Source organism: Procambarus clarkii, chromosome 37 (genome assembly GCF_040958095.1).
Source record: "Procambarus clarkii isolate CNS0578487 chromosome 37, FALCON_Pclarkii_2.0, whole genome shotgun sequence".
NCBI lineage: Eukaryota > Metazoa > Arthropoda > Malacostraca > Decapoda > Cambaridae > Procambarus > Procambarus clarkii.
This window is the reverse complement of record NC_091186.1, coordinates 25,567,654-25,586,557: the sequence shown is the minus strand read 5'-3', so window position 1 is coordinate 25,586,557 and position 18,904 is coordinate 25,567,654. Positions and strand designations below refer to the sequence as shown.

At 43.4% G+C, this 18,904-nt stretch overlaps 1 protein-coding gene across 2 annotated transcripts; it reads left to right on the top strand.

Moving 5' to 3' along the window:
- The first annotated feature begins 16,244 nt into the window (after positions 1-16,244).
- On the top strand, positions 16,245-17,489 carry LOC123747571 (uncharacterized). 2 transcript variants are annotated; one of them, XM_045729793.2, is made up of 4 exons: positions 16,245-16,388; positions 16,749-16,790; positions 16,889-17,016; positions 17,223-17,489. In XM_045729793.2, the coding sequence occupies exons 1-4, from the start codon at positions 16,361-16,363 to the stop codon at positions 17,253-17,255; spliced, it is 231 nt and encodes a 76-aa protein (XP_045585749.1). In that variant the 5' UTR covers positions 16,245-16,360; the 3' UTR covers positions 17,256-17,489. The 2 variants fall into 2 exon arrangements, with proteins under 2 accessions (XP_045585749.1, XP_045585748.1); XM_045729792.2 differs by having other exon boundaries at positions 16,246-16,388; positions 17,194-17,489.
- The last annotated feature ends 1,415 nt before the right edge of the window (positions 17,490-18,904 follow it).

The following is an 18,904-nucleotide window of genomic DNA, read 5'->3' as shown; positions in this document are numbered from 1 at the left end:
ATACTGTACCCTTGAGTATACTGTACCCTTGAGCATACTGTACCCTTGAGTATACTGTACCCTTGAGCATACTGTACCCTTGAGTATACTGTACCCTTGAGTATACTGTACCCTTGAGTATACTGTACCCTTGAGTATACTGTACCCTTGAGTATACTGTACCCTTGAGTATACTGTACCCTTGAGTATACTGTACCCTTGAGTATACTGTACCCTTGAGCATACTGTACCCTTGAGTATACTGTACCCTTGAGTATACTGTACCCTTGAGTATACTGTACCCTTGAGTATACTGTACCCTTGAGTATACTGTACCCTTGAGTATACTGTACCCTTGAGTATACTGTACCCTTGAGTATACTGTACCCTTGAGTATACTGTACCCTTGAGCATACTGTACCCTTGAGTATACTGTACCCTTGAGTATACTGTACCCTTGAGTATACTGTACCCTTGAGTATACTGTACCCTTGAGTATACTGTACCCTTGAGCATACTGTACCCTTGAGCATACTGTACCCTTGAGCATACTGTACCCTTGAGTATACTGTACCCTTGAGTATACTGTACCCTTGAGCATACTGTACCCTTGACTATACTGTACCCTTGACTATACTGTACCCTTGAGCATACTGTACCCTTGACTATACTGTACCCTTGAGTATACTGTACCCTTGAGTATACTGTACCCTTGACTATACTGTACCCTTGACTATACTGTACCCTTGACTATACTGTACCCTTGACTATACTGTACCCTTGACTATACTGTACCCTTGACTATACTGTACCCTTGACTATACTGTACCCTTGACTATACTGTACCCTTGACTATACTGTACCCTTGACTATACTGTACCCTTGACTATACTGTACCCTTGACTATACTGTACCCTTGAGCATACTGTACCCTTGAGTATACTGTACCCTTGACTATACTGTACCCTTGAGTATACTGTACCCTTGACTATACTGTACCCTTGAGTATACTGTACCCTTGACTATACTGTACCCTTGACTATACTGTACCCTTGAGCATACTGTACCCTTGAGCATACTGTACCCTTGAGCATACTGTACCCTTGAGCATACTGTACCCTTGACTATACTGTACCCTTGAGTATACTGTACCCTTGACTATACTGTACCCTTGAGTATACTGTACCCTTGACTATACTGTACCCTTGACTATACTGTACCCTTGACTATACTGTACCCTTGAGTATACTGTACCCTTGAGTATACTGTACCCTTGACTATACTGTACCCTTGAGTATACTGTACCCTTGACTATACTGTACCCTTGACTATACTGTACCCTTGACTATACTGTACCCTTGACTATACTGTACCCTTGACTATACTGTACCCTTGACTATACTGTACCCTTGACTATACTGTACCCTTGACTATACTGTACCCTTGACTATACTGTACCCTTGACTATACTGTACCCTTGACTATACTGTACCCTTGACTATACTGTACCCTTGACTATACTGTACCCTTGACTATACTGTACCCTTGACTATACTGTACCCTTGACTATACTGTACCCTTGACTATACTGTACCCTTGACTATACTGTACCCTTGAGTATACTGTACCCTTGAGTATACTGTACCCTTGACTATACTGTACCCTTGAGTATACTGTACCCTTGAGTATACTGTACCCTTGACTATACTGTACCCTTGAGTATACTGTACCCTTGACTATACTGTACCCTTGAGTATACTGTACCCTTGACTATACTGTACCCTTGAGTATACTGTACCCTTGAGTATACTGTACCCTTGACTATACTGTACCCTTGAGTATACTGTACCCTTGACTATACTGTACCCTTGAGTATACTGTACCCTTGACTATACTGTACCCTTGAGTATACTGTACCCTTGACTATACTGTACCCTTGACTATACTGTACCCTTGAGTATACTGTACCCTTGACTATACTGTACCCTTGACTATACTGTACCCTTGAGTATACTGTACCCTTGAGTATACTGTACCCTTGACTATACTGTACCCTTGAGTATACTGTACCCTTGACTATACTGTACCCTTGACTATACTGTACCCTTGAGTATACTGTACCCTTGACTATACTGTACCCTTGAGTATACTGTACCCTTGACTATACTGTACCCTTGAGTATACTGTACCCTTGACTATACTGTACCCTTGACTATACTGTACCCTTGAGTATACTGTACCCTTGAGTATACTGTACCCTTGACTATACTGTACCCTTGAGTATACTGTACCCTTGACTATACTGTACCCTTGACTATACTGTACCCTTGAGTATACTGTACCCTTGACTATACTGTACCCTTGACTATACTGTACCCTTGAGTATACTGTACCCTTGAGTATACTGTACCCTTGACTATACTGTACCCTTGAGTATACTGTACCCTTGAGTATACTGTACCCTTGAGTATACTGTACCCTTGACTATACTGTACCCTTGACTATACTGTACCCTTGAGTATACTGTACCCTTGACTATACTGTACCCTTGACTATACTGTACCCTTGAGTATACTGTACCCTTGAGTATACTGTACCCTTGACTATACTGTACCCTTGAGTATACTGTACCCTTGAGTATACTGTACCCTTGAGTATACTGTACCCTTGACTATACTGTACCCTTGAGTATACTGTACCCTTGACTATACTGTACCCAATAACACAATAAGATGTCTGAAAAGTATAAACCAATTATCTTGAATTATGTGACTTGGAAACTGATTTAAACAATTATTCGATGTCAAACAGTGCAACATTCAGATGTTTATCACCTAATTAAAATGATTATATATATATATATATATATATATATATATATATATATATATATATATATATATATATATATATATATATATATGTCGTACCTAGTAGCCAGAACGCACTTCTCAGCCTACTATGCAAGGCCCGATTTGCCTAATAAGCCAAGTTTTCATGAATTAATTGTTTTTTCGACTACCTAACCTACCTAACCTAACCTAACCTAACTTTTTCTGATACCTAACCTAACCTAACCTATAAGGATAGGTTAGGTTAGGTTAGGTAGGGTTGGTTAGGTTCGGTCATATATCTACGTTAATTTTAACTCCAATAAAAAAAAATTGACCTCATACATAATGAAATGGGTAGCTTTATCATTTCACAAGAAAAATATTAGAGAAAATATATTAATTCTGGAAAACTTGGCTTATTAGGCGAATCGGGCCTTGCATAGTAGGCCGAGTACGACGTTCTGGCTACTAGGTACAACATATATATATATATATATATATATATATATATATATATATATATATATATATATATATATATATATATATATATATATATATACTTCATATATATAATTAAAAAAAAGTTTGATAATATTCTTTAGCAAATTAAGCCTTTGAGACATAGACAAAAATGGCAAAAAGTAGTTGTAAAATTTGCCATGATAGAAGATAGAATGATAGATATAATGATTAGATACATGATAGATAGAAACAACTGGTGGCGTGCCGCAGGGTATAATCTTGGGTCCTGTTTGAATCTATGATTTACATAGTTTTGCCGCTAGTTTACCTGTAGTCGTTTCGAGAGTTCTCGTACTCTCCAAGCCCAGATCTGGCTTTTCTAGGGATGATCTGTAAGGCTGTTGCTTCTAGGGGCTCGCAGCTGGCTCACGTGTTCACTATAACTGGGTTGATCAACACTTTGTCGGGTGCCCCAGTTGGGGGGGGGGGTGTCGAGGGGTTATCTTGAGGTTATCTTGAGATGATTTCGGGGCTTTAGTGTCCCCGCGGCCCGGTCCTCGACCAGGCCTCCACCCCCAGGAAGCAGCCCGTGACAGCTGACTAACTCCCAGGTACCTATTTACTGCTAGGTAACAGGGGCATTCAGGGTGAAAGAAACTTTGCCCATTTGTTTCTGCCTCGAGCGGGAATCGAACCCGCGCCACAGAATTACGAGTCCTGCGCGCTATCCACCAGGCTACGAGGCCTATAAAGGCAGACAAATTAGCCTGTTGAACCAACCACCAAGTATACTCTACCCTTAAACATAGAACTAAAGTATATCTGAACATACACCTATACACAGAGAAGTTGGGAATATACCTTCCGGTATACATATATATGTCCCTAACCCTGAGCTGAAAAAAATATATACATATTATATTTCATTTTCTTTTGCCTTTCTTCCAAAATGAAATGAAAATATATATTTTTTTTAACACAATTATGAACAAAATGGGAAAAAATGGACAATAGCCTAACGTGTTCAGATTTTATTCCACGTTCAAGCATGAACTGCGCATTTAACGCTCAAACGCTTGTGCGCTTTCGTGACAAAAATAAATATATTGTAATAGCCAGACTTAATGCGCCGCCAGCAAGAGAGGCGTGAGGCGCTGAAGTTTTTAAAAGCGAATAAATTCTAATATAATTAAAACTTGGCGGATCAGGGAGAGGAGAGAGAGAGTGTGGGATGGTGGTGGAGAGAGTTGATGGGAGAGGTTGAACGGACTTGGTGTGATAGAGAAGTGTGGAAGCTCAAAAGAGTGAATGGTAGGGAAGATGTGGGAGAGGGGAGAGAGAGTGTGGGATGGTGGTGGAGAGAGTTGATGGGAGAGGTGGAACGGACTTGGTGTGATAGAGAAGTGTGGAAGCTCAAAAGAGTGAATGGTAGGGAAGATGTGGGAGAGGGGAGAGGGCTAGCCACTCTTTAGGACTAGCTAAAGAGTGGGTGTAAGAGTTTGAGAGTGAGAGCAGAAGGGAGAGAGAGTTTGAGGGTAGCCTGCTGTAAGAGCAAGAAACTATCCTAATAAAGCATCGCATTTCAACGTATACTCTACCGGAGCCGAGCGGACAGCACGCTGGACTTGTGATCCTGTGGTCCCGGGTTCGATCCCGGGCGCAGGCGAGAAACAATGGGCAGAGTTTCTTTCACCCTATGCCCCTGTTACCGAGCAGTAAAATAGGTACCTGGGTGTTAGTCAGCTGTCACGGGCTGCTTCCTAGAGGTGGAGGCCTGGTCGAGGACCGGGCCGCGGGGACACTAAAGCCCCGAAATCATCTCAAAATAACCTCAAGATACCTAAAGTCCAAAAATTGTCGTACTAGAAAATAGACAGTGCCTCTTCCAGTTCAGCCTCTCTCCAAGCCTCTCGATCAAGGGAAGTTAACTGTAAAGTAATTCATAAATAATTGCTGATACTTAGACACTTAAGAGTCACAATCCCTCAGCAGACAGCCGCACAGAGTGTATACATCACCACTTACCAGAATCATGAACGGGGTCAATCCATTTCTGACTCTATAGCACTCAATCCATTCCTGACTCTATAGCACTCTGTTGACCAGACCACACACTAGAAGGTAAAGGGACGACGACGTTTCAGTCCGTCCTGGACCATTCTCAAGTCGATTGTGAGAATGGACTCAATTCGACTTGAGAATGGTCCAGGACGGACCGAAACGTCGTCGTCCCTTCACCTTCTAGTGTGTGGTCTGGTCAACATACTTCAGCCACGTTATTGTGACTCCTCGCCTCTATAGTACATCCATTCCACCTACTCATCGTCTTAAATCATAATCATCGTCTTAAATCGTCTCCCAAATACCACTAGGCACCGGTGCTTCCATCCCACATCTACCAATAACATCTACTCCTCCCCCCCTATCTACTAACGACATCTACCATTCTCCCCCATCTACTAACTGCTCACACATTCAATAAAAACGGGAAACAGCCAACCATCGTATCGTGGAACGAGCAAAGTGGCATGAAGGTTAGTTAGCTGTTCCGTAATCATGCGGTTGGGTTGTGGCTGCATTCTTCTGTCTGCCTGTCTGCCTGTCTGCTTGCCTGTCTGCCTGTCTGCCTGTCAGGGCTAGTGGCTCAACTTTGCGCCCGTTGCCCGCAGCCAAAAAGTGAGGATCTTTGTCATTAAACAGATTTATTTCAAGGGGATGGAATAAAAAAGTACTGTTATGCTTGTCTGTTTTCCCAGAGTCCAGGGGGTCAGATTCACGAAGCAGTTAAGCGAGTACTTACGAACCTGTACATCTTTCCTCCTTCTTTGACGGCTTTGGTTACATTTATTAAACAGTTTACAAGCATGAAAACTTGCCAACCAACTGTTGTTATTGTTATAAACAGCCTCCTGGTGCTTCGGAGCTCATTAACTGTTTAATAATTGTAAACAAAGCCGCCAAAGATTGAGAAAAGATGTACAGGTTCGTAAGTGCTTGCGTAACTGCTTCATGAATCTGGCCTCCGGGTCCCCAAACGCTTTTGATCCGGCTGACAAGGACGTTGTGTTAGAGAGCAACTGCAGCCTCTTTAGGAGTCCAAGGAATGTACTCTACACGTGGCTCAAGGTATGGTAATTATGAGCTAAAAACCTCTAAAGCGGTTTGACTCTATAGAGTTACATAGAGCAAAGGGATGTGGAGAAAGGTAGCCGGAATATGAGAACGGAGGGCAGGGGCTCCCTGCAACCACCTGGGCCATCGGGTATCGAACACCGACCTTGCAGGAAGCGAGGCCGTCGCCTTTACCGGAATTAAGATGAAGTATTTAAAACCCGCGAACACATTTACCGGTAGGAATAATGATATCAATCTTTAAATATTGATTTACAGGATTTATAGGATTTTTATAGGACTTATAGGACTGTTGACCAGACCACACACTAGAAGTTGAAGGGACGACGACGTTTCGGTCCGTCCTGGACCATACTCAAGTCGATTGTCTTGAGCATTGTCACACAATCGACTTGAGAATGGTCCAGGACGGACCGAAACGTCGTCGTCCCTTCAACTTCTAGTGTGTGGTCTGGTCAACATACTTCAGCCACGTTATTGTGACTCATCGCCTACTTATAGGACTGTTTTTTATAGGATTTATAGGACTGTTTTTATATGATTTTTTGGGACAGATCCTCTGTTGATTACCTTGTCTGACATTTAATTATCTTTACACCTCTGCTAGGTGATTTACAACCATAGAACCATGAGGCCAGAACTCAAACATTCCTCCGTTCTATCAAAATTCCAGAATATTTATTCTTACTTATACAAATACACGGAATAATAAATATTAAATGGATTATTTTAGATTCAGGAAAGTCCTGGGTAAATACTGGTTTGGAAACAGGGTTGTCGATTTAAGGGAACAATTTACCGGGAAATATAAGAGATGGGGGGATCGCTGGATTGTTTCAAGCGTGGGTTATACATCTGTGAATGAGGTGGATATTAGTAGGAACGGCCTCGTGTGGGGGCAATTATGCTTTCTCCAGTTTCCCTCTTTTGTCAAGGCTCTTAAATCGTCACAATTCTGGATCGGTGAACATCAGTTTAAATAAAAATTGTAGTTAATGTTTGCGATCGGGTCGTGAGAGAACTGACATGTCCAACAACATTTTACACAGACGAATTATTTCCTGTGATGTTCCTCCATATTCCTGTGAATGGTGCTAACACATTGACTCACTCTCTGTATAAATATCTGGCGAGCAAAATTGTCTACAAACCCATCAAGCCGAACATACCATGTGCAGGCGAGGAGTCACAATAACGTGGCTAAAGTAAGTTGACCAGACCACACACTAGAAGGTGAAGGGACGACGACGTTTCGGTCCGTCCTGGACCATTCTCAAGTCGATTGTGAGACTTGACTATTCTCAATCGACTTGAGAATGGTCCAGGACGGACCGAAACGTCGTCGTCCCTTCACCTTCTAGTGTGTGTGGTCTGGTCAACTGAACATACCATTTTTAATGTAATGTAACCGTTCACCGAGGTCTTAGATAAGCTAAGACATGCCTGTGCCATACGGGTATTATACGCTCCCATCACGAAGAAACGTAAGGAAAATTTGCTCTCCAAAAAGCTGTCACATTATAAACACCTGTCTCTTGTGTCACACAGCTAAGACCTCCCGAGCGTGTGTTGACACCGTGGGCGTGGTCCAAGCCTCAACTGGACGAGCTGAAGTCACCTCTAGCTTTATAGAAATAAAACTTGTACGCAGATAATTTGTGTCAGGTTAAATGACAGAACTACACCAAACATTAGCTTCTTGCTGATTAAAACACACACAGGAAGAAGAGCAGTTTCTTGTCATGTGAACATTTATCTTGAAAGATAGACAGCAAGAGCATCATAGAACTAATTATATATAACTTGATCTATGCACACAATAAAGGGTTTATGATATCTTTTGTTAGGATACCATCTCACCGACCTTGATGATACAGACATTAGCATATATCAAGTAGCTAGACATAGATATCCCCATATCTGTTAAGACAATATTACTCCAAACATTCTGGTCTGATAGGAGAGAAATTATTGAATCTCAATGGTCGGAACGCACCAGTTTCAACAACTATAATCTGTTTAGATCTTAGTGTGGCGATCCAGAGAGGAAATGCTCACTGCATCCATGGTTCCTGCCCGCCATCTGAGGAGCTGGAGGAGCTCTACAACTTGTAACAAGTAGCCTTGTACCCTGCATGTAACCAATGTTGTAACCCTTTTTGTGTAATGACATTTTAAAATAAAGTTAAGACATATATACACTTATACCTGTATGTATACGGGCAGCACAAAACGTTTACCACATGTAATATGGTAATTGCTAGAACCAGGTTGGGTTACCGTTACCTGTGGCAGGTGGCTACAGGTGACGGATCTCACAATTCTGAGCACTCCAGGTGTAAACTCTGTGAGCAGGAAGTGTGTCGTGATCTCACACACACACTACATTTGTGAATGTCCAGTCACTAGACCTTTCAGACCAGTTGGCATGAGGTACCTGGGCCCAGATTCACGAAAGCACATACGCAAGCACTTACGAACGTGTACATCTTTCCTCAATCTTTGACGGCTTTGGTTACATTTATTAAACAGTTTACAAGCATGAAAACTTCCCATTGAACTGTTGTTATTGTTATAAACAGCCTCCTGGTGCTTCCGAGCTCATTAACTGTTTAATAATTGGAAACAAAGCCGTCAAAGAATGAGAAAAGATGTATAGGTTCGTAAGTGTTTCCGTAAGTGCTTTCGTGAATCTGACCCCTGGAGCTTTGCAATTACTTTATTCACTCTCGTGTTCTTGAAGATATCCACATGTTACACTCAGACCTGTCGTTGTGAAGTTCCTGGAGCTGTGAAATTTGCTTCATCCACTCCCATGTTCATGAGGATAATCCCATAATGCATTTAATGTTTGCTAGTGCAGGTTAACTAATAGATGATTAACCTTTAAAATAGTTTAATGTACCTGCTTAAATGTGCATCTATGTCGATAAAAAAATCACTTTTTAACATAATCCGTTAATTAACTAAAGTTTTCTTGCAAACATATCTCTCACACCTTGAGCACCCACTGCTCTCATGGATAGTCTACGGGCTCACCATAGCCCGTGCTACTTAGAACTTTTTGTTCCAAGTAGCAAATCTTAAACAACAACAATCATGGATAGTCTGCTCAACTATCCTCCCTCCAGCATCTGGACGAGGGACAGGACCACACAATCACATGCCTCGATCAGTCGTGACAGAGAGAGAGAGAGAGAGAGAGAGAGAGAGAGAGAGAGAGAGAGAGAGAGGGGGGGAAGATAAGACGGAGAAAGGGCGGTAAACAATGTGTAATGATTGTAACTGAATATCAGCTGTGAGTAGCTAGTTCCTTATTCCCTCGCTCGAGGCTCTGGCCCAAGGAGCTCCGTGCAACAATTTCCCGCTCCCCTCCTTGCCCCACCCCGTCCTGCCCCACCCTACCCACCCCGTCCTGCCCCCACCCCCACCCCACCCCCGCACCACCCCGCCCTGCTTCCCCTACTGCTCACGAACCTGTCCAACTGCCTACCATTATCCAAGGTTTACCTGCCTAGATAAGACCAGTAGCTCGGGTCTACTTTCTCAGACAAGACTAGTAGTCCAGGTCTACCTTCCCAGACAAGACTAGTAGCTAAGGACTACCTTCCCAGACAAGGATAATTGCCCAAAACTACCTTCTTAGATAAGAATATAAATTGCCTTTGTTACGGTTCTCAGAACCGGATGTCTTAATGTGGTTAAAACAATTCACATTATGAACTTCAACGTACTTGAACTATTAATTGGAAGCATGTCTTGGCTACTATGTATGCTGGCTATAAGGCCTCGGTACTACACCACTTCCTTCATTCGCTGCCTGATTTAACTGTCAAATCACCTTCCTCGAGTCTTAAACTGTTGTTAAAGCGTCATTAAGGTGCCGAACATGGACTATAAGAGAGTGAGGGTGCCCACTCCACCTGGGAGAGCAGGTGTTGAGGGGACAGGTGTTATAATTTGAGGAGACAGGTGTTATAATGAGCATTTAAGGTCAGGGACACCTGTTGTTCTTAAGCTCATTTCATCTGGCCTAATGGCATGATGAATGATGCTAGGAAGTAATCTACGTAATATGAAAGGTGTCTATACATGGTAGGAGAAATTATTGATGTTTGTAAACATCAATCATGTCACCCCCTAAATCTTCGCCTTTCCAGTGAATGCAATTTAAGCTTTGTTAATCTATATTCATGTGAAGGATTCTTTTGCATCCTTTTGCAGTTGTAGTAATGGTGGCAGCGGTGGGATTTGGTGTCTGCGTCTTGATCACTTATAAAGTGGTCAAATGAGAACCTGTGACAGGATGAACAACCCAGCGGGTTTTCTTTCTATTGGGGAGTGTTGTACATGCTGCTATGGCGGTGTGGTCACTCACAGGATGAGTGGCGCTGCCCAATACTGTCACTATGGCGGTGTGTCTACTCACAGGATGAGTGGCGCTGCCCAATACTGTCACTATGGCGGTGTGGTCACTCACAGGATGAGTGGCGCTGCCCAATACTGTCACTATGGCGGTGTGTCCACTCACAGGATGAGTGGCGCTGCCCAATACTGTCACTATGGCGGTGTGTCCACTCACAGGATGAGTGGCGCTGCCCAATACTGTCACTATGGCGGTGTGGTCACTCACAGGATGAGTGGCGCTGCCCAATACTGTCACTATGGCGGTGTGTCCACTCACAGGATGAGTGGCGCTGCCCAATACTGTCACTATGGAGGTGTGTCTACTCATAGGATGAGTGGCGCTGCCCAATACTGTCACTATGGCGGTGTGTCCACTCACAGGATGAGTGGCGCTGCCCAATACTGTCACTATGGCGGTGTGGTCACTCACAGGATGAGTGGCGCTGCCCAATACTGTCACTATGGCGGTGTGTCCACTCACAGGATGAGTGGCGCTGCCCAATACTGTCACTATGGAGGTGTGTCTACTCATAGGATGAGTGGCGCTGCCCAATACTGTCACTATGGCGGTGTGTCCACTCACAGGATGAGTGGCGCTGCCCAATACCTTCACTATGGCGGTGTGTCCACTCACAGGATGAGTGGCGCTGCCCAATACTGTCACTATGGCGGTGTGTCTACTCACAGGATGAGTGGCGCTGCCCAATACTGTCATTATGGCGGTGTGTCCACTCACAGGATGAGTGGCGCTGCCCAATACTGTCACTATGGCGGTGTGTCCACTCACAGGATGAGTGGCGCTGCCCAATACTGTCACTATGGCGGTGTGTCCACTCACAGGATGAGTGGCGCTGCCCAATACTGTCACTATGGCGGTGTGTCCACTCACAGGATGAGTGGCGCTGCCCAATACTGTCACTATGGAGGTGTGTCTACTCATAGGATGAGTGGCGCTGCCCAATACTGTCACTATGGCGGTGTGTCCACTCACAGGATGAGTGGCGCTGCCCAATACCTTCACTATGGCGGTGTGTCCACTCACAGGATGAGTGGCGCTGCCCAATACTGTCACTATGGCGGTGTGTCTACTCACAGGATGAGTGGCGCTGCCCAATACTGTCATTATGGCGGTGTGTCCACTCACAGGATGAGTGGCGCTGCCCAATACTGTCACTATGGCGGTGTGTCCACTCACAGGATGAGTGGCCCTGCCCAATACTGTCACTATGGCGGTGTGTCCACTCACAGGATGAGTGGCGCTGCCCAATACTGTCACTATGGAGGTGTGTCTACTCATAGGATGAGTGGCGCTGCCCAATACTGTCACTATGGCGGTGTGTCCACTCACAGGATGAGTGGCGCTGCCCAATACTGTCACTATGGCGGTGTGTCCACTCACAGGATGAGTGACGCTGCCCAATAAACTCGCCCCTCGGGGCAAAATTTTAATTTAAAAATGAAGAGAACCAATTTAAGAGGCCAATGAAAAGGGGCAGTATCACAAAGGCAGCTACAGTGTTAGAAGTGATGACAAATGTGGTAACTTTGTTATAAACAATGCTGACCACTACATGAACAATGTTGACAAGCTGTGTTTGCCCCATTTGAGCAGTAGTGATGACCCCCTACATTAGCAGATGACCCTTACTTGATCACTAGGTAACCCCCCCCCCACACACACAGAAGCTGTGGTACCCCTTATCCATTACACCATTTAAAACTGCACCTCGCCCTCTTAACCAGCCTTGATGCACCAAGTATAATCAGCCTCTCGTGTCTTTTGCAATTAAGGCTGAAGAGGTGCAACAAATATATATATATATATATATATATATATATATATATATATATATATATATATATATATATATATATATATATATATATATGAAAGACCTGGAGTAAATTCAGCTTTCAATTTACTTCGTGATTAAAAGAATAACGTCAGATATATAATACCTGCCTGAGGTTACCCGGTGTTGCTCGGGGGCACACGTCTCTCTAACACACACACACACACAAGACCTACACCACTGCAACCGGAATCTACACTACAACACCCTCCCTCCCTCAACCCCTCTTAAACATCTTCACTACACAGAATGTTCATCACTGTAACCATATATTATTCAACACCTCTCACCCCCACCCTACACTCGTGTCAACTACCCCTTCCCCCGTGACAAGGGGACAGAGAAACGAGGATGCTAGAGAGTGGTGTCAGTCACTGAACAGTGCCAAGTTGACCTGGTTACCGTGGTGGTTCCGGGCCCTGTGGCCCTGCCTGGCAGCCTTTGTACCCCCGGGGGCCTAGTTAGTTCACTTGGCACCATGTTGTTCCACCTGGGGCCTAGTTGTTCCACCTGGGGCCTAGTTGTTCCAGCTGGGGCCTAGTTGTTCCAGCTGGGGCCTAGTTGTTCCAGCTGGGGCCTAGCTGTTCCAGCTGGGGCCTAGTTGTTCCACCTGAGGCCTAGTTGTTCCACCTGAGGCCTCGTCATTGCTGGCAGAACCTCTGGGTTTCTACACGTATATATATATATATATATATATATATATATATATATATATATATATATATATATATATATATATATATATATATATATATATATATATATATATATATATATATATATATATATATCTTAGCTGTTCTTCATTATCCCTGTTCTCCTCTCCTGTTGTGTTCTCCTCTCCTATTGAGCTCTTATATGATAACAAATGCCTTAACAAATTCTTAACAGGCATTTGTATCTCTACTTTGCTTCGAAGAAGTCGCACCACGGGCCTCGCATAGTTCTGACAACTGATTTTAACTACGACCAATCAGGAAGCTCGAAGCAACACCTTGGCGAAGGCCTTTGCAACGCTATCAGCGTTCCTTGTGCAACCCCTGACTACAATCCCCTTGCAACATCCAATCAAGCGTCTAATCACCACCATTCAGCAACAATTACCCGATCATGGACGCGTGCTGCAGTTATTAGGATTAGCCTCAGAACTGATGCCTCGGACTGCCTCCTTTTGCTGTCGAAGGTGGTGACGAGGAGGGTAAAACCAGCCAGCAGACAAGAGAGGGGTTAATTGCTCGCCAGCTGACAAGGATGGAGGTGCTATCCAGCAGACTATAAAGGAGGAAGTGAAGGGAATTATCAGGGGGAAAAGCGCCAAGCCATTACGACTATATAGCACTTGGAAGGAATTAGGATAAGGATTTGGGATGGGACTGGGGGGGGGGGAAAGGAATGGTGCCGAACCACTTGGACGGCCGGGGGGATAGAACGCGACCATCCAGGAAGCGAGGTCGCTGCTCTACTGTCCAGTCAAAGTGATTGGGCAGCAGACAAGTTGGTGGTTGTACTAGCCAGCAGACACGGGAAGGGTGGAGTAGAGGTACTAGTCAACAGACAAGGTAGTACTAGCAGCAGACAAAAGGAGGGAGTAGCACCAAGCAGAAAAGAAGGAAACAGGAGAACTACAAGAGCAGACACACACTAACCATACACCGTCGTTCCCAAATGTGTAGAGTGTGTCACCCTCTTGTCCTCGACTGTGGTCAACACAGTCGAGGCTCTAGGCTTTAGAGCACCGAGGCTCTAGATCAGGCGCTGGGGGCCCGGAGTCACTCAAAACGGAGGGATTGAGCGCGAGATGAACCAGTGGAAGAAGTAGGTATTGTGAGCACCGAACTCATTCTTGACTCACACTCGCTCAACGGAAACATGAAGAGAGTGAAAGAGCACCTAACATCATGCACGAGTTTACTTGTAACAACAACAGCAACCCTGCCTTAACTACAACAACAACTACAAGAATAAATACAACCTACATTGGTATTTAAACACGGGTATCAAATTTATTTATATAAAATAAGCATTAAAATATAACATATATTTCAAGACACTCCCAAGTCTGTAGCCAAGTCCACTTGGTTATCTACCTTGAGGTTACCTTGAGATGGTTTCGGGGTTAGCGTCCGTCTGGCCCGGTCCTCGACCAGGTCTTCTGGTCGAGGACTCAGGCAAAACACCTGAGCAACTTGTTTCGTTTGGCTCATTGCAGCTTAGAGACCCTCCCAGAGTTTCTTCCTGAAGTCAAAAACACACTCATATAATTTGAGTACAATCTATTAATAATTAAACCGTTTAACATGTATTTACTTCAGTCTAAATGAAAGTGTCGCATTCATTTATTATGGCAACAAATTATGGATAATTGTTAATTAATAATTGATATAATTAATAATTATCCTCCTAGTGTGAGGATAATTATTATCCCTCACACTAGGCTGGTTAAAGCAGCGGCCGCCAGCCTCCCCAGACATATTCATCAATTTTGAACATTCTGTTAATAATTGGTTTGTGCTCATATATAAATTAATATTATTATACAAAAAAAGTTCTATGTATAGTCAGGCGTAAGTTAGGTTAGGTTAGGTTAGGTTAGGTTAGGTTAGGTGTTTAGGTTAGGTTAGGTTAGGTTAGGTTAGGTTAGGTTAGGTTAGGTTAGCTTAGGTTAGGTTAGGTGTTTAGGTTAGGTTAGGTTAGGTGTTTAGGTTAGGTTAGGTTAGGTTAGGTTAGGTTAGGTTAGGTTAGGTGTTTAGGTTAGGTTAGGTTAGGTTAGGTTAGGTTAGGTTAGCTTAGGTTAGGTTAGGTGTTTAGGTTAGGTTAGGTTAGGTGTTTAGGTTAGGTTAGGTTAGGTTAGGTTAGGTTAGGTTAGGTTAGGTTAGGTTAGGTGTTTAGGTTAGGTTAGGTTAGGTTAGGTTAGGTTAGGTTAGGTGTTTAGGTTAGGTTAGGTTAGGTTAGGTTAGGTTAGGTTAGGTGTTTAGGTTAGGTTAGGTTAGGTTAGGTTAGGTTAGGTTAGGTGTTTAGGTTCTGTTGGCGATTATTTGTATTTGTAGTACGTGGGTGAAGCATTTACAGCGTTGTGGTTCGAACACAAGTCGTCAGTGAAGCACTTGTTCCGGAAGTGTTCGAACGAAATCAGTTGTGAGTCGTGTGTAAACCGTTTTTCATTCATAAACAGGGGGTTTGGCGGGTGGATGGAATTATTTTTGGGGTCTTTGTTTGGAGGACGGGCTGGGAATGTATAGAATTGTGGTTCGAATAGAAGACGTGAGCGAAGCAGTTGTTCCGGAAGTGTTCGGACGTCATCAGTTATGAGTCGTGTGTGTAAACCGTTTTTCATTCGTAAACAGGGGTTGATCAGTCCAGCAACCAGGAGGCCTGGTCGACGACCGGGCCGCGGGTACGCTAAGCCCCGGAAGTACCTCAAGGTAGGTAAGGGGGTTTGGCGGTTGGATTAACGAGCTTGGATCTTTGTATACGAGGACGGGGGTTGAATGAAGAATAGTTACTGCTTTTCGAGTCACAGGTGGGATGCTTCGGTGACTGTCTCGAGGCTTCAGGAGGTTACTTCTGGGAAGAGACAACAACAGGCTGGCAGAACACCCAGTCGTCTCACTACTATCACTTGTCTCCTCTGAGTGTGAGATTAATCCTCTTTATCGACACGTTTTAAGTTGGGGAAAAGTTGATTTTACAATGGTGCTGTTTTATCTCAGGGTCGAAGGTTAGTTTAACATAATTCGTGTTTTAGTAAGTTATTTCTCGGTCAATTTAATAATCGCGTAGAATTATTGCATATCTAGCCAATTCTTCCACTACACTACTGTATAATACAGATTATTACGGATGTATTAATGGATTCTTTTGAAATTTATTTTGCTGGTCTTTTTTAGTTTTGAAAACTGGATTGGTTGATGAAATTAAACGCGTGTTGGGTTCTGTTACTAATACAAACAGCTTAGGTTCCTTAATTATAATATATAAAACTACTAGTTTGTGAAGTGTTTAATCGTCGTTGAAACTAACATTAAATGACTTTTGTATTGTTTATAAAGTTAAATAGTAAGTTTATTTATATTTCCAGGATCGATTAACGGTGCTCCTGTTACTTACTTCACTCCCGAAGGTAAGTATACTTCCCTCCCATGTATACCCTACACTCGCATATGTATACACACAAAACTGTGTCACTTCTTGACGTAAACATTCGCTTCTACTCCGCAGATAGGGACACGCCAGGCTGGCTGACTTTCGCCCCTCACCCTATGCGCAAGCCCAAAAAGGCGCGCTTTCTCTACCAGGCAGGGGCAGCACGCATATTTTACCACAAGCATCAAGGGTTAATCTGGGAGGTAAACTTTACTTGAACTGTCGTTATGCACTTAAAACTCTGCCCCATATGGAGTAGTCCCCCCCCCCCCTCCCCTTTTCCGAACTTGCATTTCTAGGAATTTGGATATCTGAATTTCATTCCTAAATTGTGATTTCTGTAAAAGTTGTATAAATCTGATTTTAATCTTTGTCTGTAGATATGTGGTGAGTTTCTGGTGTTCCCAAGGTGTGTGTTCTGCGGGGTCTTGAGCACCATTAGAGTGAGGCTTATAGTGATCTACTTCTACCCGGTGCAGTACTGCATCAGCTGTGCTCACCAGGCTGTTGAGGTTCTCAGACTGCTCCAATGACCGAGTGTCCCTTGGGATCCGGATGTCTTCGAACCATGGCTATAACGGATTCTTTTTTTTAACCTCGCTATATATATTAGCGGAAATGTTTGTGTTTTAAAAATGTTTTTACTCTACTACGTTTTAATAAATTTTATAAAGTTTGTGTTTGTTTACGGAAAGCTTTTCATAACTTTATATGAACTTTTAAAAAATAGTAATTCACGGTTACTTCATTATTCCAAATGTGGGAGAGACTGTAATTGGATTAACTGGTTTCGCTAAGACTTCCAGCCCAGAACATCCACATAAAGTTTGTCTGAGATGATGTGGGTTTTCAATTTATATTTAACTATTACAAATTTTATGCTTGACTATTTTGTGGCGATAGAGGCATTAGCTTCGTGCACGATGCTGTGCTTCTCCGAGGAGAACGAGAGTAATTAATTTGCTCAACCGTAATTCAGTAATTTTTGAGTGATACTTGGGAAAGAACCAGAGGGTATCTCTCCCAGTCCGGCACCAGCTAGTCCTCGAGGACCAATTGCTCGTTAACCTACCAGCCAAATTATCTCGTTATGGATTGGGGGGGGGGGGGAGGAGAGAGTTCATTCACACGAGCTTCGGAACTGACGAATTGTGTACCATTTCTCTACCGGAACTTAATGTCCTCAGTTCGAATTGCACTTTATCAATGGCTTCGTACACGTATTACAAACGCTAATAATTGTTGACAGAACCAAAGTTGGGTTTGACTACACGGAAAATTATTTAATTTTGTAGTATAACCACTACATTAGTCTTGGTACATCTAAGATTTCGCAGTACATCTCAAACTGATGAATCTGGGGTTGACCGCCGCTTGGACGAGCTTAGCATGAGGAAAAGTTTCTCGCTAATGTTCTCGTCAACCAGTTTCTAGTTAGAACTCTCGTGGGCCAGTGCCAGTAGCACCGTCATGGGGGGGGGGGGGGGGCCGAGAAGTTAACTAGACAACTTGATGGTTAACAAGGATAAAGTCCAAATTAAAGATGCCAATTCTTGTATTAGTCTAGTGTCTGCAGAGCAAATTGTCTTGCGGAAAAAAGTATCTTATTTAAATTTGTAAGTGTCAGTCTTGCGCTTCCCGGCTTGCCAAGTGCCGATGTTATAGATTTAAGTGCGTAACATCTCTCTCTCTCTCTCTCTCTCTGGATGTGACCCTTTGTTTCCTGTCTGTTAGGTTCTCCATTGAACGAGTCTTGGTCTTTCCAGTTAAGAGACCTCGTCTGTCCATCCGATACGCAAGGCATATGATATTAACACACTTCACGGCCTTTTGCCTTGCTGTATTATAACCTTGACCCGAAGACCTTTTATACTGAGGTATGACTTTAAATGCTGATCATTGGGGAAAACTGAACAGTCACCTAGAAGAGAAATTTCAGTACACATCTTGGGGCCACTTATACAAAAAATTTCACTTTCTGATGGCGTGAGTAAATTGCATTTTATTGCAAGAAAATAACTGATGACTAAATCTCTGAGGGTTGACCACTGACAACTGGAATGAATTTTCACTTTCACTGAATAGACTACG

Bases quoted from the DNA above. Each gene is read 5' to 3' on its own strand.
- LOC123747571 (XM_045729792.2), top strand. From the start codon at position 16,361: ATGGTGCTGTTTTATCTCAGGGTCGAAG. The intron at 16,389-16,748 runs GTTAGTTTAACA...TTATATTTCCAG, and splicing joins GTTTTATCTCAGGGTCGAAG to GATCGATTAACGGTGCTCCT. The intron at 17,017-17,193 runs GTAAACTTTACT...CTTTGTCTGTAG, and splicing joins ATCAAGGGTTAATCTGGGAG to ATATGTGGTGAGTTTCTGGT.